General features: G+C 43.9%; 1 protein-coding gene across 5 annotated transcripts in view; it reads left to right on the top strand.

The window, feature by feature from the left end:
* The first annotated feature begins 2,940 nt into the window (after window positions 1-2,940).
* The window catches only part of LOC106561353 (lysine-specific demethylase 7B), a 43,101-nt gene continuing 19,664 nt past the window's right edge, over window positions 2,941-26,377 (top strand). For all 5 annotated transcript variants that reach the window (XR_001318784.2, XM_014125213.2, XM_045688350.1 and 2 more), the window contains exons 1-4: window positions 2,941-3,078; window positions 19,013-19,098; window positions 19,512-19,629; window positions 25,396-25,556. Coding sequence is in view for 4 of the 5 variants with exons in the window: in XM_014125213.2 (XP_013980688.1) it covers window positions 2,975-3,078; window positions 19,013-19,098; window positions 19,512-19,629; window positions 25,396-25,556 (469 nt within the window). In the remaining variant the exon portion in view is untranslated. The remainder of the gene's footprint in view (window positions 3,079-19,012; window positions 19,099-19,511; window positions 19,630-25,395; window positions 25,557-26,377) is intronic.

The raw sequence follows: 26,377 nt of genomic DNA on the forward strand, positions 1-26,377 counted from the left end.
TAGTGTTGTCTCGCTTGTCGTAATGTGTGTTTTGTCCTATATTTTTAATAATTTATTTTTAAACCCAGACACCGTCTCGCAGGAGGCCTTTTGCTAGGTGTCATTGTAGGTAAGAATTTGTTCTTAAATTACTTGCCTAGTTAAATAAAGGCTAAATAAATAAAACATAATAAAAGAATGCTAATATAACGACCTGCTTCATATGTACATCAGTTGTAGCCTACCATAGGCATATCTTTAAAGCAATCTGCAATATTGTTGCCTAATTTGGGGCGGCAGGTAGCCTAGTGGTTAGAGCGTTGGACTGGTAACCGAAAGGTTGCAAAATCGAATCCCCGAACTGACAAGGTAAAAATCTGTCGTTCTGCCCCTGAACAAGGCAGTTAACCCACAGGCCATCATTGAAAATAAGAATTTGTTCTTAACTGACTTGCCTAGTTAAATAAAGGTAAAATATATGTATGTGCAAATATATTAGCTGTTGCTCAATGGTTATTTCAATCAAAAAATTAACCCCATGGGCTGTCCTATTTTACCCTCATCATAACCTAGAATAAGATTGTTTTTACAAACAATGTAAAACATTGTATATTGTAACTTCAAAGTGAAAAGCCATGGATGGTCATTCATTGCACACCTGAACTCCTCTATTACATTTCTCTAGCCCCATCCTCAGCAAAACAAGTGGTGGGGCTGCCATTTGGCAGAACATTTCATTAAAGAGATTCTCTGGTACTTTTGAATACTTTTTAGCCAGTAGTTCAGAAAGTAGTTCTCCTGAGCCAAAAGGCCTCTGAAAATTGGTATTACATCACATAAACTACATTACCAAATGTATGTGGACACTTGCTTGTCGAACATCTCATTCCAAAATCATGGGCATTAATGTGGAGTTGTTTCCCCTTTACTACTATAACAGCCTCCACTCTTCTGGGAAGGCTTTCCACTAGATGTTGGAATATTGCTGCAAGGATATGCTTCCATTCAGCCACAAGAGCATTAGTGAGGTCAGGCACTGCTGTTAGGCGATTAGGCCTGGCTCACAGTCGGTGTTCCAGTTCATCCCAAAGGTGTTCGATAGGGTAGAGGTCAGGGCTCTGTGTGCGCCAGTCAAGTTCTTCCACACCGATCTCGACAAACCATGAAAAACAGCCCCAAACCATTATTCCTCCCCCACCAAACTTTACAGTTGGCACTATGCATTTGGCCAGGTAGTGTTCTCCAGGCATCCGACAAACCCAGATTCATCCGTCGGACTGACAAATGGTGTTATTCTCTATGCATAGTCACTTTAATAACTCTACCTACATGTACATATTACCTCAATTATCTCGACTAACCGGTGCACTCGCACATTGAATCTGTACTGGTACCCCCTGTATATAGCCTCGTTATTGTTATTTTACCGCTGCTACTGAATTATTTGTTACTTTTATTTCGTATTCTTATTTTTTTAAGGTATTTCAAAATATATATATTTTTTACTGTATTGTCAGACTGACAGATGGTGAAAAGTGATTCATCACTCCAGAGAATGCATTTCCACTACTCCAGAGTCCAATGGCGGTAAGCTTTACACCACTCCAGCCGATGTTTGTCATTGCACATGGTGATCTAAGACTTGTGTGTGGCTGCTCTGCCATGGAAACCCATTTCATGAAGCTCCCGACAAACAGTTATTTTGCTGACACTGCTTCCAGAGGCAGTTTGGAACTTGATAGTGAGTGTTGCAACCGAGGGCAGACACTTTTTTTTACGTGCTACGCGCTTCAGTACTCGGTGGTTCCATTCTGTGAGCTTGTGTGGCCAACGATTTCGTGGCTGAACCATTGTTGCTCCTAGACGTTTCCACTTCACAATAACAGCACTTACAGTTGACTGGGGCAGCTCTAGAAGGGCAGAAATTTGACGAACTGACTTGTTGGAAAGGTGGCATCCTATGACGGTGCCACGTTGAAAGTCACTGAGCTCTTCAGTAAGGCCATTCTACTGCTAATGTTTGTCTGTGGAGAGTACATGGCTGTGTGCTCGATTTTATACACCTGTCAGCAATGGTTGTGGCTGAAATAGCCGAATCCACTAATTTGAATAGGTGTCAACATACATTTGTGTATATATAGTGAATCTTGTCACGGCCCGCATACCATCCCGTTGCTAAGGTGATCTCCAGACTGAATAGATCTGAATAGGTCCACCATGCCATTAAAGATATACTCAGCGAAATTATGTTGCCGCAAGCAACAATCAGCACCACAGATATTGGTTGTGTTCCCCTGCTCAGACGTTGCGTGCATCAACCAATGGTTGCGTGCCACATCATAAACTGTGTAATCGACTGACAGGTTGCTATAGCATATTATGTGGTTAGCTGATACATAAAATACCTATCCAGGCTTTGTAAGATCTGGCAGGCGTCAGCAACGCCTGGGCATAGGAACGCGCCCATTGAGATAAGCGAGATACAAGACTTCGCCCTCACACAGTCACACACAGTATCTGTACACGTGTATGGGTTCGCTTCACCCTGTTAAAGGGTGGTAGCCAGGGGACCAAAACAGTTGAGCCTCACGTTTAAATGCTCTTAGTTGTTACCAAAATTGACCCATTATGCTGTTTACTTCCTGCATCTATGTCATATCGCTGAGTCTACCTTTAATTTACAATTTGGAGCACCTGTGGCCAATAGCTCTGGCATGTTACACTATGAAACAAACAAAATAATTTCTTAAAGTTTAGGACAACATATAAAGTGCATGCACGTGTATACATCCTACATTATGGTGTTGCATTCGTAATTCGGGTTTAATAGTGGGAGATGATTGATTGTCATAAACATATGGCGTTCTAGACTGAGTGGTCATGTTTTTTTGTCTCCTGAAACGTTTCCGTAACTTATCGTTTCGCATTCGGCTTTTTCCGTGTGTGTTGGACAGAGTCCCCGCCCAACTTTCAGCCTGCGTTGTTTGGGGACACTATGAAGATGGCGGCAGCACCGCTGTACTGTGTCTGCCAGCAGTCTTATGATGTTAACCGGTTTATGATTGAATGCGACATTTGTAAGGACTGGTTTCATGGCAGGTAAGGAGGCGACATATTCCTTAATGACATGTACGAAAATGACATAAGTGCATCAAGTCGTATTGCGATGTCAGTCACTGGTTCAATCAAGACAGCGCAGCGCGAGCACCCAGTATGAGCGAACGGATCTCGGCGGAGGTCCCACTCGGTTACTCATTCCCTTAACGTTTACCCTAGCCAGTTTCTTGTATGCCTACAAACGACGATTCGGTAGTTGACATCGGAGCAATGAGATTGCTAACTGGTTAGGAGTTGGACAGTTGGTTTGTCAGCCAATTGTACTTTATTAGCTGTAGATGAAGCTTTGTCGGAAACTTTCAATGAAGCATAACTACTGTTAGTGTCTCTGTGTCAGTAACTAGTGCTTGCCTGCCAGCCAGCCACCCCGAACCTTCACCAGCTCTAGTTATATGTTTTATCGTGCCAGGATTCATGGCGCGACGATGTCAGATTAACCTTTTTCAGAGAAGGTTGTCTTTCGGTGGTTTGGGGGGGGGCGAAACAATAGGCGAAATAATGAGTTTTGCTGTCTACTCTTTGCCAGTACAGGAAGTAGCCTGAATTCTAGTGACAACATTTTGCTGTTGGACAATGTTCGTCTCATCAGTGAGAAATTGACCAAAAAGGAGTGTAATGTTAAAGTCGAGGTCGGAAATTTTAAATGACCCTAATGAACAAATATAGGGAAATGCACGTGTTTGACGTCTCTCAAGCATCATATTTTTTCTAAATAGGAAAGTTGACATGCTCAAACTCATAGTTCCCAATGGGGCAAAGATAAGACATTGCAAATAATTATTTCTGCCAAACGGCTTGGTTCGCGCCAGTATGAGGCCACTCATCATGCATATCAGAGGTGGTCCATAGTACACCCATATCACTGCACATTCTGTGATGTTTAGCTTTACAGAAAACAACATAACATTTTGGGCTTATGCAACTATGAAGTGTGGTGCCAGAAACTAAGCAAGGAATTCAAGGTGTCTGTCTACTCCCTAAAAGGGATCAAGGCATGAATGCTGCACTACAACTAGAGTGTGTGTGTACGAACATGTTTACTGAAGGCTCTCTCAACAAAGGGATTGTAGTCAGGGGCTTGTCTGTTATGCCCTCTATTCCTCTGTGCTCCCAGGTCCGGATGGCTCCCCAGCATGGTAGATTATGTGGGCTCAGCCGCATCGCCTTTTTGGTGGGGTTACCTTGCCTGAGCCTGTGTTGTCTCTATTGTTGGGAGCCCTCTTTTCTTCTGTAGTGTTGCCTGCCACCAATAGGATTATTCTGTCTAGCCGGTAGGCTGTGTTATTATCAGGCACTGAGCACACGCCAGTTGGGGAGCTGCAGGGGGGCGAGTGCTCAGGGGGGTGTTTTTGATATTCATGCCAGACAATCTTAAACTCTTAATGATTTGTACCATGCTGTACCCATGCCTGGATCTTTCTTCAGAGTTTCTCTCTCCTGGAGAATGTTGCTTTCCTACTTCCTTCAGTCAGTGCCATCGAAGATACAAGTATTTAGATGGCTTCCTAGAATTCTGACTCTCAAAAGTGTGTGTGTGTCTGACTGACTGACGAAGACTGATAGCACCGCCATTGGCCTTAGGCAAGTTCAGTGTTCCATTTATCAATGTCCCTCCAGGATGAAAACACCAGGGAGAGATGGATGGCCCATGTGATTAAACCCTTAAGTGTTTTAGTATGATTGGTCTGGTGGTTTACTCTATGTAGGCCACTACTATGTCATTATGATTGCTCTGGGATGAGTGATATTATTTTAATGGTGTGTGTGTGTCTGTCCACGTGTGAGAGGCTGACGTATCATGTAGATGTATTGCTTTACCTCTAATCATCCAGTGTTGCGCAGCCTTTCAATTTCAGTAATTGGTTTTGAGAGTCCATGTTTTACAGTAGCTATTGGAATGGTTTGTCTGTGTTAATCAAATCATATTAATCAAGACCATATCAATGGTTATTAAATAGGGAACATAAATCAATGCCCTTAGGCTTATTGTCCATTACATTTTATGAATGAAGCACTGGGAATAGATTGTCTCTGGCTGTAGTCAATTTCAGTACGGGCTTGGATAATACACATTTTAAAAGACTTGATAGCCTTCATTCAGTGAGTCTCATGAGAACTGTATTTTTTCTTCTTCTCACTAAATGCATTGTAGCCCACTTGGTGTGTGCCTTGGGTTGTTTATGAAAATAGGAAATTGAAGAAGCCTTGTTGAAGCATAACTTGTAAATGATGGGACACACCATCTATGAAATATTTTATACATGTGGTTCAGGAGTTTATCCTGCTCAGGTCACATGGTGAGGATTAGCCCTGCCATCAATCACATTTAGGCGTAGTTGGGTCCAGGATTTCTGACCAATGGGTACTGACTTAGAAAAACTCAGGGCCCAATAGGCTAATCATACAAGGGGTTTGTTGTGTGTAGCCTATGTTCTCGACTTGCATCCTGTCACAGGAAGTTGGCCCTGAGAGGCAGGCAGGACAGTGGCCTTGTCAGCATAGGTGTCCAGAGGCCAAGGGGGGCTGCTTCCTCTGGCGTGGGGGCGACACTTCCTACTATAATTATTCTTCATGGCCCTTAAATAGTCTCTGCTGAGAAAGGCTGCAGCCTGTCACGGTTCGAACAAAGAGCGACACAAACCGGGGATGAGGGGGAAGACTTACATTATCTTTCCTGTCCTTCCCTTTGCTGCGTTTCCTGCCTCCCGGCTATGTGGTGAGTGAAGTCTTTTGTGAGAGGTTGTTCTCCCAGACTCCTGTCCCGCGGCAAGTCTTTGTTTCTGAATAACGTTAATTAATCAGTATGTAACCTATAGGAGGATGCTAATCGTCTGGTAAAGTTGGTGACTGATTAACTCTGAGTTCATAGCCAGGTGCCCATCTTGACTCCCAGCTCAAATTCAAATAAAATCCATCAAATTGTATTTGTCACATGGGTTGAATACAAAGTGTAGACTTTACCGTGAAATGCAGAGTTAAAAACCTCTTAAGGATTGGACTCTTCATCTCAATTTCCGCCTAAAATGACACACCCAAATCTAACTGCCTGTAGCTCAGGACCTTGTGCAAGGATATGCATATTCTTGATACTATTTGAAAGGAAACACTTTGAAGTTTGTGGAGATGTGAAATTAATGTAGGAGAATAACACATTAGATCTGGTAAAAGATTTTCTTTAAAACATGTTTCTTATTTTTGTTGTATCACCTTTTGAAAGGCCATACATTGAGATAGGAAGCTGGTGATAATTTAGATGTTGTCCACAACAGGTCAACAGTGTGTGTGGGCAAAGTTTCAGACTGATACATTCAAGAATGAGAGGGCTACATAATATTTAGTACGAAGTCTCCCAGGTGTCGCTCACAAGGTTGCCCAAATGTACCCAAGTGTCCGACTTGGTCAATTTACCAATTTTCAAGTACGTAACTATAGAGTACATACACAAATGCTATGGTAATAAAAATGTAAGTTTACACACTCCCATAAAAGATACTAACCTTCACACCTCTATATGACCGGGTGGGTGTGGAGCCAGAGATGGCAGAGGGGTCAGACTGGAGGAACCAGCTCCTACCTTTGAATGAGTGGGGTATGGGGGACTTGAATGTTGTCTCTTTGGAGTTTGCTCCAAAGGTCATCTGGCTCTCTACCACTTTTGAGGATTTAAAAAAATTCATTTTAGCATGGGGTGAGCCCATGTAGTAACCAAAAAAGTTTTAAACAAATCAAAATATATTTCAGATTGTTATTTATTGTTTACATTTTTTTATTTCACCATTATTTAACCAGGTAGGGTAGTTAAGAACAAGTTCTCATTTGCAACTGCGACCTGGCCAAGATGAAGCAAAGCAGTTCGACACATACAACAACACAGAGTTACACATGGACTAAACAAACACACTCAATAATACAGTACAAAAATCTATACACAGCATGTGCAAATGAGGTAGGATAACCTGTTGGGTCTAGGGGGCAGCATTTGCACGTCTGGATAAAAAAAATGTACCCGATTTAATCTGGTTACTAATCCTACCCAGTAACTAGAATATGCATATACTTATTATATATGGATAGAAAACACTCTAAAGTTTCCAAAACTGTTTGAATGGTGTCTGTGAGTATAACAGAACTCATTTGGCAGGCAAAACCCTGAGACATTTTCTGACAGGAAGTGGATACCTGATGTGTTGTATTGACTTTAAACCTATCCCATTGAAAAACACAGGGGTTTAGGAATATTTTGGCACTTCCTATTGCTTCCACTAGATGTCACCAGCCTTTACAAAGTGTTTTGAGTCTTCTGGAGGGAGATCTGACCGAACAAGAGCCATGGAACGGTGATGTCCCATTAGACACCTGGCGCGCTAGTTCATGTTGGGTACCCTCGTTCCAATACGTTATAAAAGAGTATGCATTCGTCCACCTTGAATATTATTCATGTTCTGGTTAAAAAAGGCCCTAATGATTTATGCTATACAACGTTTGACATGTTTGAACGAACATATATTTTTTCCCCTCGTTCATGACGAGAAGTCCGGCTGGCTTACATCATGTGCTAACGAGACGGAGATTTTTGGACATAAATGATGAGCTTTTTTGAACAAAACTACATTCGTTATGGACCTGTGATACCTGGAAGTGACATCTGATGAAGAGAATCAAAGGTAATGGATTATTTACATAGTATTTTCGATTTTAGATCTCCCCAACATGACGTCTAGTCTGTATCGCAACGCGTATTTTTCTGGGCGCAGTGCTCAGATTATTGCAAAGTGTGATTTCCCAGTAAGGTTATTTTTAAATCTGGCAAGTTGATTGCGTTCAAGAGATGTAAATCTATAATCTTTAAATGACAATATAATATTTTACCAATGTTTTCTAATTTTAATTATTTAATTTCTGACGCTGACTTGACTGCCGGTTATTGGAGGGAAACGATTTCCTCAACATCAATGCCATAGTAAAACGCTGTTTTTGTATATAAATATGAACTTGATAGAACTAAAAATGCATGCATTGTCTAACATAATGTCCTAGGAGTGTCATCTGATGGAGATTGTAAAAGGTTAGTGCATCATTTTAGCTGGTTTTATGGTTTTGGTGACCCTGTCTTTGACTTGACAAAACATTACACACAACTCTTGTAAATGTACTGTCCTAACATACTCTAAATTTATGCTTTCGCCGTAAAACCTTTTTGAAATCGTAAAACGTGGTTAGATTAAGGAGATGTTTATCTTTCAAATGGTGTAACATAGTTGTATTTTTGAAAAATTTGAATTTTGACATTTATTTGGATTCAAATTTGCCGCTCTTGAAATGCACCTGCTGTTGATGGAGTGCACCACGGGTGGCACGCTAGCGTCCCACCTAGCCCCAAGAGGATAAGAGAGGTAAGGCAATAAATAGGCCATTGTGGCAAAGTTATTACAATATGGCAATTAAACACTGGAATGGTAGGATGTGCAGAAGATGAATTTGCAAGTTTAGATACTGGGGTGCAAAGGAGCTAAATAAATAAATAGAGTATGGGGAGGAGGTAGATTGGATGGGCTATTTACAGATGAGCTATGTGCAGTGATCTGTGAGCTGTTCTGATAGCTGGTGCTTAAAGCTAGTGAGGGAGGTAAGAATCTCCACCTTCAGAGATTTTTGCAGTTCGTTCCAGTCATTGGCAGCAGAGAACTGGAAGGAGAGGCGGCCAATGGAAGAATTGGCTTTGGGGGTGACCAGTGAGATATACCTGCTGGAGCGCGTGCTACGGGTGGGTGCTGCTATGGTGACCAGTGAGCTGTGATAAGGCGGGGCTTTACCTAGCAGAGACTTGTAGATAACCTGTAGCCAGTGGGTTTGGCGACGGGTATGAAGCGAGGGCCAGCCAACGAGAGCATATAGGTCGCAGTAGTGGGTGGTATATGAGGCTTTGGTGACAAAACGGATGGCACTGTGATAGACTGCATCCAGTTTGCTGAGTAGAGTGTTGGAGGCTATTTTGTAAATGACATCGCCGAAGTCAAGGATCGGTCGGATGGTCATTTTTACGAGGGTATGTTTGGCAGCATGAGTGAAGGATGCTTTGTGGCGAAATAGGAAGCCGATTCTAGATTTAATTTTGGATTGGAGATGTTTAATTTGAGTCTGGAAGAAGAGTTTACAGTCTAACCAGACACCTAGAATATCTGGACAACTACAAATACCTAGGTCAGAACCGTCCAGAGTAGTGATGCTGGACGGGCGGGCAGGTGCGGGCAGCGATCGGTTGAAGTGCATGCATTTAGTTTTACTTGCATTTAAGAGCAGTTGGAGGCTACGGAAGGAGAGTTGTATGGCATTGAAGCTCATCTGGAGGTCAGTAAACACAGTGTCCAACGAAGGGCCAGAGGTATACAGAATGGTGTCATCTGCGTAGAGGTGGATCAAAGAATCACCTGCAGCGAGAGCGACATCATTGATGTATACAGAGAAGAGAGTTGGCCCGAGAATTGAACCCTGTGGCACCCCCATAGACTGCCAGAGGTCCGGACAACAGGCCCTCCGATTTGACATACTGAACTCTATCGGAGAAGTAATTTGTGAACCAAGCGAGGCAATCATTTGAGAAACCAAGGCTGTTGAGTCTGCCAATAAGAATGTTGTGATTGACAGAGTCGAAAGCCTTAGCCAGGTCGATGAATACGGCTGCACAGTAATGTCTCTTATCGAAGGCGGTTATGATATTGTTTAGGACTTTGAGCGTGGCTGAGGTGCACCCATGACCAGCTCTGAAACCAGATTGCATAGTGGAGAAGGTACGGTGGGATTCGAAATGGTCGGTAATCTGTTTGTTAACTTGGCTTTCAAAGACCTTAGAAAGGTAGGGTAGGATAGATACAGGTCTGTAGCAGTTTGGGTCTAGAGTGTCTCCCCCTTTGAAGAGGGGGATGACCACGTTAGTTTTCCAATCTATGGGAATCTCAGACGATACGAAAGAGGTTGAACAGGCTAGTAATAGGGGTTGCAACAATTTCGTCAGATAATTTTAGAAAGAGATGGTCCAGATTGTCTAGCCCAGCTGATTTGTAGTGGTCCAGATTTTGCCGTTCCTTCAGAACATCAGCTATTTGGATTTGGGTGAAGGAGAAGTGGGGGAAGTTTGGGCGAGTTGCTGTGGGGAGCACAGGGCTGTTGACCGGGGTAGGGGTAGCCAGGTGGAAAGCATGGCCAGCCGTTGAAAAATGCTTATTGAAATTCTCAATTATTGTGGATTTATCGGTAGTGACAGTGTTTCCTAGCCTCAGTGCATTGGGCAGCTGGGAGGAGGTGCTCTTATTCTCCATGGACTTTAGTGTCCCAGAACTTTTTTGAGTTTGTACTACAGGATGAAAATTTCTGTTTGAAAAAGCTAGCCTTAGCTTTCTTAAGAAGGAAAGAAATTCCACAAATTAACTTTTAACAGAGCACACCTATTAATTGAAATGCGTTCTAGGTGACTACCTCATGAAGCTGGTTGAGAGAATGCCAAGAGTGTGCAAAGCTGTCATCAAGGTAAAGGGTTGCAACTTTGAAGAAATATTTTGATTTGTTTTTAAAAAAAAATGGGGTTACTACATGATTCCATATTTGTTATTTCATAGTTTTGATGTCTTCACTATTATTCTACAATGTAGAAAATAGTACAAATAAAGGAAAAACCCTTGAATGAGTTGGTGTGTCCAGACTTTCGACAGGTACTATCTATAAACATTTTATAGTATATAGAGTATGAGGAACACAATCACTATAATTTGTGGACCAATAGTCAATAAGACACTCAAAAGCCACAGCATGTAGTCCTCAATGATTCTAAGCAATATTGTGCTGCTATTTTTATTGACTTGGCCAAAGCTTTTGATACGGTAGACCATTCCATTCTTGTGGACCGGCTAAGGAGTATTGGTGTCTCTGAGGGGTCTTTGGCCTGGTTTGCTAACAACCCCTCTGAGTGTCTGACTTTATACAATGCAATCTGCTGTCTCAGCCACTGCCTGTCACCATGGGAGTACCCCAAGGTTCAATCCTAGGCCCCACGCTCTTCTCAATTTACATCAACAACATAGCTCAGGCAGTAGGAAGCTCTCTCATCCATTTATATGCAGATGATAGTCTTATACTCAGCTGGCCCCTCCCCAGATTTTGTGTTAAATGCTCTACAACAAAGCTTTCTTAGTGTCCAACAAGCTTTCTCTACCCTTGACCTTGTTCTGAACACCTCCAAAACAAAGGTCATGTGGTTTGGTAAGAAGAATATGCCCCTCTTCCCACAGGTGTTATTACTACCTCTGAGGGTTTAGAGCTTGAGGTAGTCACCTCATACAAGTACATCGCAGTATGGCTAGACGGTACACAGTCCTTCTCTCAGCACATATCAAAGCTTCAGGCTAAAGTTAAATATAGACTTGGTTTCCTCTATCGTAATCGCTCCTCTTTCACCCCAGCTTCCAAACTAACCCTGATTCAGATTACCATCCTACCCATGCTAGATTATGGAGACATAATTTATAGATTGGCAGGTAAGGGTACTCTCGAGTGGCTAGATGTTCTCTACCATTCGTCCATCAGATTTGCCACCAATGCACCTTATAGGACATGCATCACTGCACTCTACTCCTCTGTAAACTGGTCATCTCTGTATACCCGTCGCAAGACCCACTGGTTGATGCTTATTTATGAAACCCTCTTAGGCCTTAGGCCTAATAGTCATTTACAACATTAACAATGTCTACACTGTATTGCTGATCAATTTGATGTTATTTTAATGGTCAAAAAAATTGCTTTTCTTTCAAAAACAAGGACATTTCTAAGTGACACCAAACTTTTGACCGTAGTATATGTGGCAGGGTCTACAGACAATTACGGACTACAAAAAGAAAACCAGCCATGTCACGGACACCGACGTATTGCTTCTACACAAACTAAACACCTTCTTTGCCCGCTTTGAGGATAATACAGTGCCACCGACACGGCCCACTAACAAGGACCGTGGGCTCTCCTTCTCCGTGGCCAACGTGAGTGAGACATGTAAACGTGCAAGGCTGCTGGCCCAGACGGCATCCCTAGCCGCATCAGAGCATGCGCAGACCAGCTGGCTGGCTGTGTTTACGGGCATATTCAATCGCTCCCTATCCCAGTCTGCTTTCCCCAAGAAGGCAAAGGTAACTGAACTGAGTGACTATCGCCCCATAGCACTCACTTCTGTCATCGTGAAGTGCTTCGAGAGACTAGTCAAGGATAATATCACCTCCACCTTACCTGCCACCCTAGACCCACTTCAGTTTGCCATGCCGCCTCCACAGGTCCACAGACGATGCAATCGCTATCACACCGCACACTGCCCTATCCTATCTGGACAAAAGGAATACCTATGTAAGAATGCTGTTCATTGACTACAGCTCAGCATTCAACACCATAGTGCCCTCCAAGCTCATCATTAAGCTGGAGGCCCTCGGTCTCCAGCTTAACAGAAAGTCCAGGAACCCGCCCTGTGCAATTGGGCCCTGGACTTTCTGACGGGCTGCCCCCAGGTGGTGAAGGTAGGAAACAACATCTTCGCTGACCCTCAACACTGGGGCCCCACAAGGGTGCGTGCTCAGCCCGCTCCTGTACTCCCTGTTCACCCATGACTCCATGGCCATGCACGCCTCCAACTCAATCATCGAGTTTGCAAACGACACAGCCTCCAAAGCTTTAACTTCCTGACTGATGTCTTGAGATGTTGCTTCAATATATCCACATAATTTTCCTATCAGAAGCTTCTAAAGCCATGACATTATTTTCTGGAATTTCCCAAGCTGTTTAAAGGCACAGTCAACTTAGTGTATGTAAACTTCTGACCCACTGGAATTGTGATGCAGTGAATTATAAGTGAAGTAATCTGTCTGTAAACAATTGTTGAAAAAATTACTTGTCATGCACAAAGTAGATGTCCTAACCGACTTGCCAAAACTATAGTTTAACAGGAAATTTGTGGAGTGGTTGAAAAACGAGTTTTAATGACTCCAACCTAAGTGTATGTAAACTTCCAACTTCAACTGTACATCACATTAGTCATCTAACAGACTGCCATCCAGAGTGCCCTCCACGACCCCCCCCCCCCCACAAACACACACAGCCCCCCCCCGACTTCAAATAAATATAAATATTCCATTCCCCTGCACCAAAAACCAACAGAATGAACCAAAGACAAAGGAAAACAGAAAACAACAATGCAAAAAAAAAGGTCAACAAAAATCATAACAGCAAGGCCAAATTAATATGTTTGAGTCCATGTATTGCACTATTTACGTGTGTGCGCATTTTGCATGAGAGAGTGTGTGTGTGTGTGTGTATATGCATGTGTACAAACACCTGCACGGCATAAGTCTCAGGCAAACCGGGATTAGCTGTAACGACATTGCCCCTCAGTGTCATTCAAACCTTTTGTATTTTTTAAAAACGTTTTTGTACTTTTATCTTTGACCCTCATTCTATCCCCTGTCCAGCAACCCTCAGCTTCTCTCAGCCCATCCCACCTATCTCTGCTGGCCACCCTATTTGGATTTCTACGCACTTTATATCTTTCAACTATGCTGTGATGTTTAACATACAATTTCTATCGAATAGAATCCACAGATTCAGAGTTAAAGATAAATACTTTTACTAAGAGTATTAGTAATTGATGACCCAGTCTCTCCAGATCTCCTAACAGTACTATTTCTAGGGTCAATTTTAGATCAATGTTATGCATTTTCAGCCATTCCTGAACCTGAGACCAGAAACGGGCTACCTGAGGGCAATACCAAAATAAATGGTCTTTTGATTCTGTATCGTCAAAACAAAATCTGGAGAGCTTCGATGATAGTATGCCCCAAATATTCAACATTTTGTTGGTGGCAAGAATTCTATATTATTATTATTATTATTATTATTATTATAATAATAATAATCATTTGAGCTGAAAAGCACAAAGTCTTGATTTTTGCGTTGTTTTATATATCAACTCATACACCCTGTACCACGGAATCGGTACATCAAAAATGTCTTCCCAACTATTTTGCAATCTGTATGGCACAGCTGTCAACATCCTGGTCCTCAAATGAAACTGGAATACTTTCCTATTTATGCTATTTTTATTCCTCTGCCAGTTTTGATCCTTTATATTGGGCAGATAGACCAGTTCCCTACCTCCTCTCACTGCCACCTGCCTCTTCCATTTTTGGGGTAATGCTGTAATCAATTGCATTTCATTGTTTTTTGTTTTTTTACAAAGCATTTGACAAATAAAATGTGATTTTAATTGTTTTTTAAATAATTTAATTTGAACATCTTGTTGAACTGTCCACTAACATCCACCAACATTCAGCTTTGTCAAGAATACCAGTATGGTGCAGAGGAATGGGGCTGCAGCTTCAGTCAGCCTGTATAGGTGTGTGAGCAGAGGTGTTGTACAGTAAGACTGAGTGCTACCAGTGTGTCTGCTGTCACCATGGAGACATCTTTGTTGTGCCACCATAAGGCTAGGTGATGCACAGGGCAGCCTTCTGCCTCTGACAGATTGCTTTATTTGTTTTGGAATCGCTTCTCAATGTGGAAGCCAGGGGGGAATAACTGCAGTGAAAATGTTTTGACATCAGGCCAACGGGGGCTGAAGTAGGGTGGCCATTGGTGCTTCATAAGTGAACCCACCCAAGTGTGTGCACATTCACAATGTTAACCTGATGACCCCCACTAACCCTGCTCTCCAAGATTCTCTTGTGTACCATCTGACACAAACCTGTTTTCTTCTAGCTGAATTTTGGAACCATTTCCTCACGGTTACTACGAATAAAGACAGACACAATGAACCTCTGGCTGCACATCTGACTAATGAACAACACCACTCAGACAAGACGGCAGGTCTCTTTAGACTGGAGGCAATGAGGCGACGGATCGTCAATCTGTCAGTGGGCTCTTGGGCAGAAGAAGAGGATTTCACCCTCATTGGCTCCCTATCTATCTCTGGAGTGCTGCTTAGTTATGTACCTTGCTAGTGCTGCTTGAATTCCCCCCTCTCTCTTGGCAGGCAGTCCCCCATTATCTACTTTTCATGCACCGACCATCACACTCTGGAGGGATTTAGGCATTTTAAGGCATGACTCGTGCAGCCAGGGGTTAACAGTAATGCACTTGTTTCTGTTTTCTCTCTGGCTAAGATGGCCATACATGAGTGTTTCTTGAAATGTAATCTTTATCCTTGGTATTTTATCAATATTTTTGATATTTTAATGGGATCATCCACCAGAACACCCCTGCTTCACATTCAATTCAAAATAATACTAATGCACAGCGAGGAATGTTTTTGTGTCATCTCTAGTCTTTGTTTTTGCCGAAGATGATCTCTCCCTTCCACAACCACAATGGTGCAATACAACTGCAACAGCCTGATGTGTGTAGTCTATGTAGGAAAACGCAACAGCAGCCATGCAAGGTGCAAATCCAGAAGACTAAGTGGGAGTATGAAGTATCTGTGTTATAAAGGATATTCAAATCCTTTTTTGTACCTGGTGCATCTCACATGATGATGATGATGATGATGAATAGACTACACATGCACAAGGGAGCAGGCTAGACTCCCAGGAATGATCATCTATTGAGGGTTTAATGAACGGGAGAGACTGGGGGTAACCATGGTGCCAGAAAAGAGCAGAGCTCACCTCTGGATCCCCACCACATGCTCATTGCTCCCATCATGCTCCATACTTTGTCTGCCTCTGTAAGCTCTCTGATTACTCCCTCTCACTGAGTGTTTGGCATCCTGCCGCTAGAGAATCCCAGCCACAGGAGTGTTCTGAATGTCCTCACTGAGAAAGTTGCATAATTTCACTCCATATCCAAAGAGGAGATGAGAACAAAGGCAGAATGGTATAGCCTAGTAACAGAAGCACGTCACTAGCTCTGGTTGGTGGTGAGCCAGACAGGGTGTTTGAGTACGGTATTGTCTGTGGTTGCGGTTTATTTATTCGCCCCTTACGGTGGGAAACCATATATCCTATTTTGATTTGTTCTGTTGCACTTCTTGTAGGATATAGGTCTACTCTTTCTACTCTGTTGCTTAGCCAAACTGCCTTGTTGTCTTCTCCCCTTTCATAGTTTACTGCTTCCCTTGTTTCCTGCAATCACGCTCAGATCAAAACAGGTATCAGCTAGAGCTGGTCCCAGGCCCTCCTCTCGGCACTGGTCCCAGGCCCTCCTCTCGGCACTGGTCCCAGGCTCTCCTCTCGGCACTGGTCCCAGGCCCTCCTCTCGGCACTGGTCCCAGGCTCTCCTCTCGGCACTGGTCCCAGGCTCTCCTCTCGGCACTGGTCCCAGGCCCTCCTCTCGGCACTGGTCCCAGGCTCTCCTCTCGGCACTGGTCCCAGGCTCTCCTCTCGGCACTGGTCCCAGGCTCTCCTCTCGGCACTGGTCCCAGGCCCTCCTCTCGGCACTGGTCCCAGGCTCTCCTCTCGGCACTGGTCCCAGGCTCTCCTCTCGGCACTGGTCCCAGGCCCTCCTCTCGGCACTGGTCCCAGGCCCTCCTCTCGGCACTGGTCCCAGGCTCTCCTCTCGGCACTGGTCCCAGGCTCTCCTCTCGGCACTGGTCCCAGGCCCTCCTCTCGGCACTGGTCCCAGGCCCTCCTCTCGGCACTGGTCCCAGGCCCTCCTCTCGGCACTGGTCCCAGGCCCTCCTCTCGGCACTGAGCAGAAGCTGTTTGTTTTCAGCCTGTCGGCCGGTCCTCTCCTCCCCCCTAACCTGCGCTCCACTCTCGGTGGCTTCATGGATGCCCCCTACCACCATTGCCCCAGGCTAGGCCAAACGCAGCCCTCAAACATCTTGAGCCACAACTCAGCCCGTGTCTGAGGTTAAACCACAACACCATGGGGGGGACCACTCAGTTATTCCCAGGGCATAGGAGGGTAACTCCCGTCTAAACTCAACGATTCACGATGGAGTTGAGCGACGACTAGTGTGGACGTCACATAAGATGAAGTTATCAAAAATGACTGATTTCAGCACCCAAAGAATAGCCCGCAATTACACACATTGTCGCTATGATGTCAGAGCTCTAGTACGCCCACACTAGTCGCCGCTCAACAAATTTTCAATGTGCATATATTCCTGCTATTTTAGGTTGACAGGGTGCAGGGGCCTGCCTGTGTTGCCCTCAGCGTTGTGAATGAAAGTCTTCCGTTCTGTTCGTTTCGTGCTTGCTGCATTGCATAGCGCCGCTTTGGAAGTGATGGGAATACTCCAGCTGAGTGAGTGGCATAGATCTAGGTCTCACACTGCACTGAGGGGGTTGAAGTTGTCTTAACTTTCCCTTGGCAACCGTTTCCATAGCTGAAGCCAGTGGAACCCTCTGGAGATCATTACTCTGCAGGCTTATGAGGCTTTGAGGCAAGCTGGTTTCACACTTAAAACAGCTCATTTCTTTTGAATAGTGCCTAAGGTAGCCTAGTCAAAATGACTTGTGGAATATGATGTCCTTATGTGACATTGGATCGGGATGACAGGATGTTCAGTATATGAAAGGAAGTGAGCTGAAACCTTTTTTATTGCTTCTTTGTGATTTGGAGAAAGCCCTGTTAGATTTGGATTCCCTGCATTCCTGAAGCTAAACACAGCTCACAAGTTCAAAGAAGACAACTTGGACACTTCACATTCGTCCCTATGCCTGCCTACTACAGATGGCTGTTGATGTGTACCGTAGTTGGTTGACCACTCGGCTGGATCCCTTTTTGAATGAGAGGGGAAGTATTCATATTTTGCAACAGTTATGTATTTACAATATCAAAGGGACAGCTAATGACTGACAAAGAATAGTAGGAGTGTTGAGGGTGATGTTGGATCACTTCCTAACTTTAAACTATACTTTAACATAAATATAAACGCAACATAGAAAGTGTTGGTCCCATGTTTCATGAGCTGAAATAAAAGATCCCAGAAATGTTTCATACGCACAAAAACCTTATTTCTTTAAAATGTTATACACATATTTGTTTACATCCCTGTTAGTGAGCATTTCTCATTTTCCAAGATAATCCATCCATCTGACAGCTGTGGCATATCAAGAAGCAGATTTAAACGGCGTTATCATTACACAGGTGCACCTTGTGCGGGGGACAATAAAAAGCCACTCTAAATGTACAGTTTTGTCACACAACACAATGCCACAGAAGTCTCCGGCTTTGAGGGAGCGTGCAATTGGCATGCTGACTGCAGGAATGTTCACCAGAGCTGTTGGCAGAGAATTTAATGTTAATTTCTCTACCATAAGCCGCCTCCAATGTTTTTTTTAGAGAATTTGGCAGTATATCCAACCGGAACTCACAACCGCAGACCACATGTAACCACGCCAGCCCAGGACCTCCACATCCGGCTTCTTCAATTGCGGGATCGCCTGAGACCAGCCGATGAAACTGAGGAGTAATTTTGTCTGTGGGGAGAGACTCCATTCTGATTGGCTGTGCCTGGCTCCCTTGGATGTGAAATCTGTAGATTAGAAATTTATTTCAATTGACTGATTTCTGATAGGGCTCCTGAGTGGCGCAGCGGTCTAAGGCACTGCATCTCAGTGCTAGAGGCGTCACTACAGACACCCTGGTTCGATTCCAGGCTGTATCACAACCAGCCGTGATTGGGTGTCCCATAGGGCGGCGCACAATTGGCCCAGCGTCGCCAGGGTTTGGCCTGCTGTAGGCCGTCATTGTAAATAAGAATTTGTTCTTAACTGGCTTGCCTGGTTAAATAAAAAATAACTCAGTAAAATCTTAGAAATTGTTGCATGTTGCATTTTTATCTTTGTTCAGTATATATTTTCTAGAGATATGTGGAATTTTGTGTTGAGTATGTGCTTATTTCCTATAACTGAGTCTAAAATATCTCCTTTTTCTCTTCCTGCCCCAGCTGTGTCCAAGTGGAAGAGCACCATGCCGTCGACATCGACGTTTACCACTGTCCCAACTGTGATGTCCAACACGGACCCTGCTTGAGTAAGTACCACCCCACCACCACGCACTCTGTCTCGCTGCATTACTCCAGCACGGTTGATTTTAATTGCTAGTTGGGGAATAGTTGGCTGTCAAGTAGACATCTATCCTTTTCTCTCTTTATGGTCTAAAGTGGGTCTGACCTCCCAGAGCATACGGAGGGGGGCATTATTAGGGCAATTCAATTGCGGGGTTATCATCAAATTGAGATTGAACATGGCCCTCGTTCGTCTGCGGAGGACGTGGGCTTTATGGGCTTGTGAAACCACTTATGGAGACGATCCATAACTCAAGGCTTTCATGTTCTTCAGACACTTAAGTAGCTAGTCTAGCCCTGTTAGCTCTGTGTAGTATCTACTGTGATCACTGAGTCTCTTTATATTCAAGAGTTTAACAATTAATTGTTGCCTTTACAGTGAAAAAGCGTATTAACTGGCACCGGCACGACTACACAGAGCCTGACGATGGCAGCAGGCTGGTGCAGGCGGGGACCTCTGTGTTTGTACGAGAGCTGCAGAACAGGCCCTTTCCCAGGTACTGAAGGAGCCAAGATACCAGCCACCAGCAGGCCTGACACCCCTGTGACCAAGCCACAGATGCACACACGAGTCCCCACATAGCAGTGAGTCCCAGGTTCACACCCTGAGTTGAAAACCAGTGTTTTCCTGGTGTGGTCTGGGCATTGCACTGAACCATCATGAACTGGGCTCTTGCCCCTTAGTGACACATTTCAAATACAAACTCAACTCTTACAAAAAATGCAAGAGGCTACGGATCTGTAGGTTAACACCCCTGTCCTGCCACCCTGGATCCCTTTTCCCCAGAGCCGAAGATCCAAATCCTGTTCTGCCCATGTGTTTCTTTACCTCGACTTTACGCACACATTTTTGTGGTCACTGTCCCTTCACATTTCTCACTGTCAATCGTGATTGATAATTCTTTACATTTTTTACCGGTGAAACGTCCATGCAGTATCTGCATGCCAACCATGCAGTCATATTCATATGCATTTTAGATCTTCTTGCGTCTTAGTGTTGTTTGGAATTATGTACAGTGAGAGAATTTAAGGGCAGATGGTGTTAACAAACTGTAGCATAGCCTACCTGTGTTTAGTTTCAAAGCACATTTTGGCTAGTGGTGCGCACTGTTGAATTTTGGCCACGAGATAGAAATGTGACCATTATCACAATCATCCTAAAATCTCATAAGGAATGAGGTGGTGTTTTTTTGTCTTCCAGTAACATTATACTATGCTATTATATTCGGTTTTGTTATGTTGAATACTATCATTATGTGATCTTGCAGACGTTGATTCAGCTTTGGTCAAACTTTATTAAGCAAGCACCATTCACCAGAGTAGCCTGTTCTCTACGAGTAGAGCAGAGACTGTGCGTAAATTAGAGAATCCTGCACATGCGCAGAAGCTTCGGGACCTTTAGCTGTAGGGAGGCGGGCTCCAGAAAAGTTGGATCCGCTGCATCTAATGTTGTGTTCGTAACCAAGTGGGACGTGGGAAGTTACCAGTTGGATGCATTTACGTTCTTTTTAAACTCGTTGAGAAATGCCAATTTGCTAATGGCCTCAAGCTGCGTAAACCATAAACTAAAAGTACAACTATCATGCCTGTAAAAATTAGTGTTAAACATATTAATAGATTGCTTTTTATAAATAATGTTTTGTTGCATTTAACTGCCGAAGATGCTATTATCGAGGTCATTTCCTTAGTAGGTGAGGTCAGAGGTCAGCATGTGGGAGCTGTTGGAGGGCTGTTCAAGTGGATTTTTCACAGTCGTATGTGGTAAATTCCCACTTCTCACTTGGTTACGAGCACAGCATGAACACTGCAGTGGTGCCTATTTTGACAGCTGTAATAGGTCATAGAAAACTATGACAACAGACCAACCATCAACAGACCACCTTCATGTATTCAGCCTGTGGCCCTTGAATGTGAATACATGAAGGATGATTGGTCAACACACTCCACGAATGCATCTACTTAAAATGAGTCAAATCAGGCTGTACCAGAGCGCAAAGTCTGAACAAAAGGCACCTGAACAGCTTCTTCCCCCAAGCCATAAGACTTCTGACAGTGAATGAAATGGCTATTCGGACTATTTGCACTGACTCTCTCTTGCACCGGCTTTATGCACACTCACTGGACTACCCACATACTACACTGACACTCCAACACACACGTGTGTAAATATATACCCACACACACGCTCACACACACACGCATGCACGTTGACGTCCCCCCCACACACACACTTTCACACTCTTCACATGCTGCTACGTTTTATTATCTATCCTGATTTGCCTAGTCACTTTTACCCTTACACAGTGCCTTTGGAAAGTATTCAGACCTCTTGACCTTTTCCACATTTTGTTACGTTACAGCCTTATTTTAAAATTGATTAAAAAAATGTCCCTCATCAATCTACACACAAAATCCTTAATGACAAATCAAAAACAGGTTTTTAGAAATTGTTGCTCATTTAAAATGATCACATTTACATAAGTACTCAGTACTTTGTTGAAGAACCTTTGGCAGCAATTACAGCCTCAAGTCTTCTTGGGTATGACGCAACAAGCTTGGCACACCTGTATTTGGGGAGTTTCTCCCATTCCTCTCAGCAGATCCTCTTAAGCTCTGTCAGGTTGGATGGGGAGTGTCACTGTACAGCTTTTTTCAGGTCTCTCCAGAGATGTTCGATCGGGTTCAAGTCCGGACTATGGCTGGGCCACTCGGGGACATTCAGAGACTTGTCTTGAAGTCACTCCTGCGTTGTCTTGGCTGTGTGCTTAGGGTCGTTGTCCTGTAGGAAGGTGAACGTTCACCCCAGTCTGAGGTCTTGAGCACTCTGGAGCAGGTTTTCATCAAGGATCTCTCTACTTTGCTCCGTTCATCTTTCCCTCAATCCTGACTAGGCTCCCAGTCCCTGCTGCTGAAAAACATCCCCACAGCATGATGCTGCCACCACACTTCACCGTAGGGATGGTGCCAGGTTTCCTCCAGACGTGACGCTTGGCATTCAGGCCAAAGAGTTCAATCTTGGTTTCATCAGACCAGAGAATCTTGTTTCTCATGGTCTGAGAGTCTTTAGGTGCCTTTTGGCAAACTCCAAGCATGCTGTCATGTGTATTTTACTGAACAGTGGCTTCTGTGTGGCCACTCTACAATAATGGCCTTATTGGTGGAGTGTTGCAGAGATGGTTGTCCTTCTAGGAAGAGTCTTGGGGACCTTCAATGCTGTAGACATGTTTTGGTACCCTTCCCCAGATCTGTGCCTCGACACAATCCTGTCTCAGAGCTCTACAGGCAATTAATTCGACCTCCTGGCTTGGTTTTTGCTCTGACATGTACTGTCAACTGTGGGACCTTCTATAGATGTAGGTGCATTTCCAATCTTTGAATTTACCACAGGTGGTCTCCAATGAAGTTGTAGAAACATCTCAAGGATGCTCAATGGAAACAGGATTCATCTGACCTCAATTTTGAGTCTCGTAGCAAAGGAAATACTTATGTAAATAAGGTATTTGTTTTTAACCTGTTTTCGCTTTGTCATTATGGGGTATTGTGTGTAGATTGAGGATTTGTATTTATTTATTTATTTATTTATTTATTTATTATATTTTAGAATAAGACTAACTTAACAAAATGTAGAAAAAGTCAAGGAGTCTGAATACTTTCCGAAGGCACTGTAATTATCAGACTCAAGTTACAAATGCTGGTAAACACTCAAATATATTTAACTTACATTTTTTCACAAAAATAGTACAGTTGTGGCCAAAAGTTCTGAGAATGACACAAATATTAATTTTCAAAGTCTGCTGCCTCAGTTTGTATGATGGCAATTTGCATATACTCCAGAATGTTATGAAGAGTGATCAGATGAATTGCAATTAATTGCAAAGTCCCTCTTTGCCATGCAGATGAACAGAATCCCCCCCAAAAACATTTCCACTGCATTTCAGCCCTGCCACAAAAGGATCAGCTGATATGTCAGTGATTCTCTCCTTAACACAGGTGTGAGTGTTGACGAGGACAAGGCTGGAGATCACTCTGTCATGCTAATTGAGTTCGAATAATAGACTGGAAGCTTCAAAAGGAGGCTGGTGCTTGGAATCATTGTTCTTCCTCTGTCAACCATGGTTACCTGCAAGGAAACACGTGCCGTCATCATTGCTTTGCAAAAAAGGGCTTCACAGGCAAGGATATTGCTGCCAGTAAGATTGCACCTAAATCAAATCAAATGTATTTAAATAGCCCTTCTTACATCAGCTGATATCACAAAGTGCTGTACAGAAACCCAGCCTAAAACCCCAAACAGCAAGCAATGCAGGTGTAGAAGCACGGTGGCTAGGAAAAACTCCCTAGAAAGGCCAAAACCTAGGAAGAAACCTAGAGAGGAACCAGGCTATGAGGGGTGGCCAGTCCTCTTCTGGCTGTGCCGGGTGGAGATTATAACAGCACATGGCCTAGATGTTCAAATGTTCATAAATGACCAGCATTGTCAAATAATAATAATCATAGTAGTTGTCGAGGGTGCAACAAGTCAGTAACACAAGAGTAAGTGTCAGTTGGCTTTTTCATAGCCGATCATTGAGAGTATCTCTACCGCTCCTGCTGTCTCTAGAGAGTTGAAAACAGCAGGTCTGGGACAGGTAGCACGTCCGGTGAATAGGTCAGGGTTCCAGCAGGTCTGGGACAACAGGCCTGGGACAGGTAGCACGTCCGGTGAACAGGTCAGGGTTCCATAGCTGCAGGCAGAACAGTTGGAACTGGAGCAGCAGCACGGCAGGGTGAACTGGGGACAGCAAGGAGTCGTCAAGCCAGGTAGTCCTGAGGCATGGTCCTAGGGCTCAGGTCCTCCGAGAGAGAGAGAGAGAGAGAGAGAGAAAGAAAGAAAGAGAGAGAGAATTAGAGAGAGCATATTTAAATTCACACAGGACACCGGAAAAGACAAGAGAAATACTCCAGATGTGACAGACTGACCCTAGCCCCCCGACACAAACTACTGCAGCATAAATACTGGAGGCTGAGACAGGAGGGGTCAGGAGACACTGTGGCCCCATCCGATGATGGGGCCACATTTATCAGATCATCAAGAACTTCAAGGAGAGCGGTTTAATTGTTGTGAAGAAGGCTTCAGGGCACCCAAGAAAGTCCAGCAAGTGCCAGGACCATCTCCTAAAGTTCATTCAACTGCAGGATCGGGGCACCACCAGGGACGGACTGATATTCTGCAAAAGGTACAGGGATTGGACTGCTGAGGACTTGTGAATCCCCTTTCCGATTGTTTGGGGAATCCGGAAAAAAGCTTCTCCGGAGAAGACAAGCTGAGCGCTACCATCAGTCCTGTGTCATGCCAACAGTAAAGCATCCTGAGACCATTCATGTGTGGGGTTGCTTCTCAGCCAAGGGAGTGGGCTCACTCACAAGAATAAAGAATGGTACCAACACATCCTCCGAGAGCAACTTCTCCCAACCATCCAGGAATAGTTTGGTGACGAACAATGCCTTTTCCAGCATGATGGAGCACCTTGCCATAAGGCAAAAGTGATAACTAAGTGGCTCGGGGAACAAAACATCGATATTTTGGGTCCATGGCAGGAAACTCCCCAGACCTTAATCCCATTGTAAACTTGTGGTCAATCCTCAAGAGGCGGATGGACAAACAAAAACCCACAAATTCTGACAAACTCCAAGCATTGATTATGCAAGAATGGGCTGCCATCAGTCAGGATGTGGCCCAGAAGTTAATTTGACAGCATGCCATGGCGGATTGCAGAGGTCTTGAAAAAGAAGGGTCAACATTGCAAGTATTGACTCTTTGCACCAACTTCATGTAATTGTCAATAAAAGCCTTTGACACTTATGAAATGCTTATAATTATACTTCAGTATTCCATAGTGACATCTGACAAAAATATCTTAAGACACTGAAGCAGCAAACTTCGTGAAAATTAATATTTGTGTCATTCTCAAAACTTTTAGCCACGACTGTACACTGGGCCTTTACTGTATTAGCGGACCGATATAGACGTCTTCATCGCGGGCACAAAAAACAACTGCAAAAATTGCAACACCCCCACCCAACTACTTCCTGCAGCCATGGTTATTGTTATTTTATTGTGTTACTATTAAATAAAAAAATCTTACTTTTTCACTCGGGTTGGTTAAGGGCTCGTGTTGTAAGCATTTCACAGCAAAGTCTACACCTGTTGTATTTAGTGCATGTGACCAATAAAATGTTATTTGATGTATTCATATTAATGACCCCTCTTTCCTTTGTTGCAGTGCGGCTGAGATCCTGGTGCAGATGCAGGGTCATCAGGTAACACAGAAGTACCTGGAGAAGCAGGGCTTCAGCTACCCCATCGCAGTTCCCCAACTAGGCGGACTGGGTCTCAAGCTGCCCTCCTCCAGCTTCTCTGTCAGGGATGTGGAGGAGTATGTTGGTAAGGAGAGAACATTTTAAGAATCGATCACTCTGTCACAGTGTGCTGTTTTGGTGCCTTTGTTTTGCTTTGTGTACATTAATTGTGCCATAGTTATTTTCAAAACTGGCCCATTTTCAAAGGAATTGGGTCAGTGTGCTAATATCTGTTTTCTATGAACACAAGCTCTCTAGAGGTTTCTGGATCATTTACCACTGAGGGAGATGTTAAATCGAACGTGTTTATTAATGAGATGCTAGCTCAGCATCTTGTTGAGGATTTAGGATGAATATTTAAGTGCTTGCTGTGTAACGTGTCTGTACATTACTGTAACTTAATGTGCCTCGGGGCCATCTCAGGTAAACGAGCTGGGAGGTTTACTTGGCCCGTCTTTTTACATATTACATTAAAGGTAGAGTCAGCGAAATGATGTTGCCATGAGCAGCACCCCATATATTGAGATGAGTGAGATGCAAGACTTTTCTCTCACACGGTCACACACAGTATCTGCGCATGTGCACGGTAGAGGTTTAACACGGCAACAGGACTCTTACTGATCTTGTGGGTTCCGAGCGATTCCGGCAGGAATGGGAGTCAAGTTTGAGACCGGATCGACAGTCAACAGAACGGGCAGTACAGGAATAGGTATACACTGAGTTTTAAATTTCTTTGGAAAAATAAATAAATCTCTACAAATAAATGCTTATTTGCCCCCTCCCCCTTCCGTCGGCTCACTCTCACGCCTTGCTCCAGTTTTAGCCAGTGACTACTTTACCTCAGATGCCAACATAGGCTAAGTCAGTGAATGATGAAGCCTTCAAGAGAGGAGTTGCAGCCAAGGA

Source organism: Salmo salar, chromosome ssa10 (assembly GCF_905237065.1).
Source record: "Salmo salar chromosome ssa10, Ssal_v3.1, whole genome shotgun sequence".
In the NCBI taxonomy this organism is placed as follows: domain Eukaryota; kingdom Metazoa; phylum Chordata; class Actinopteri; order Salmoniformes; family Salmonidae; genus Salmo; species Salmo salar.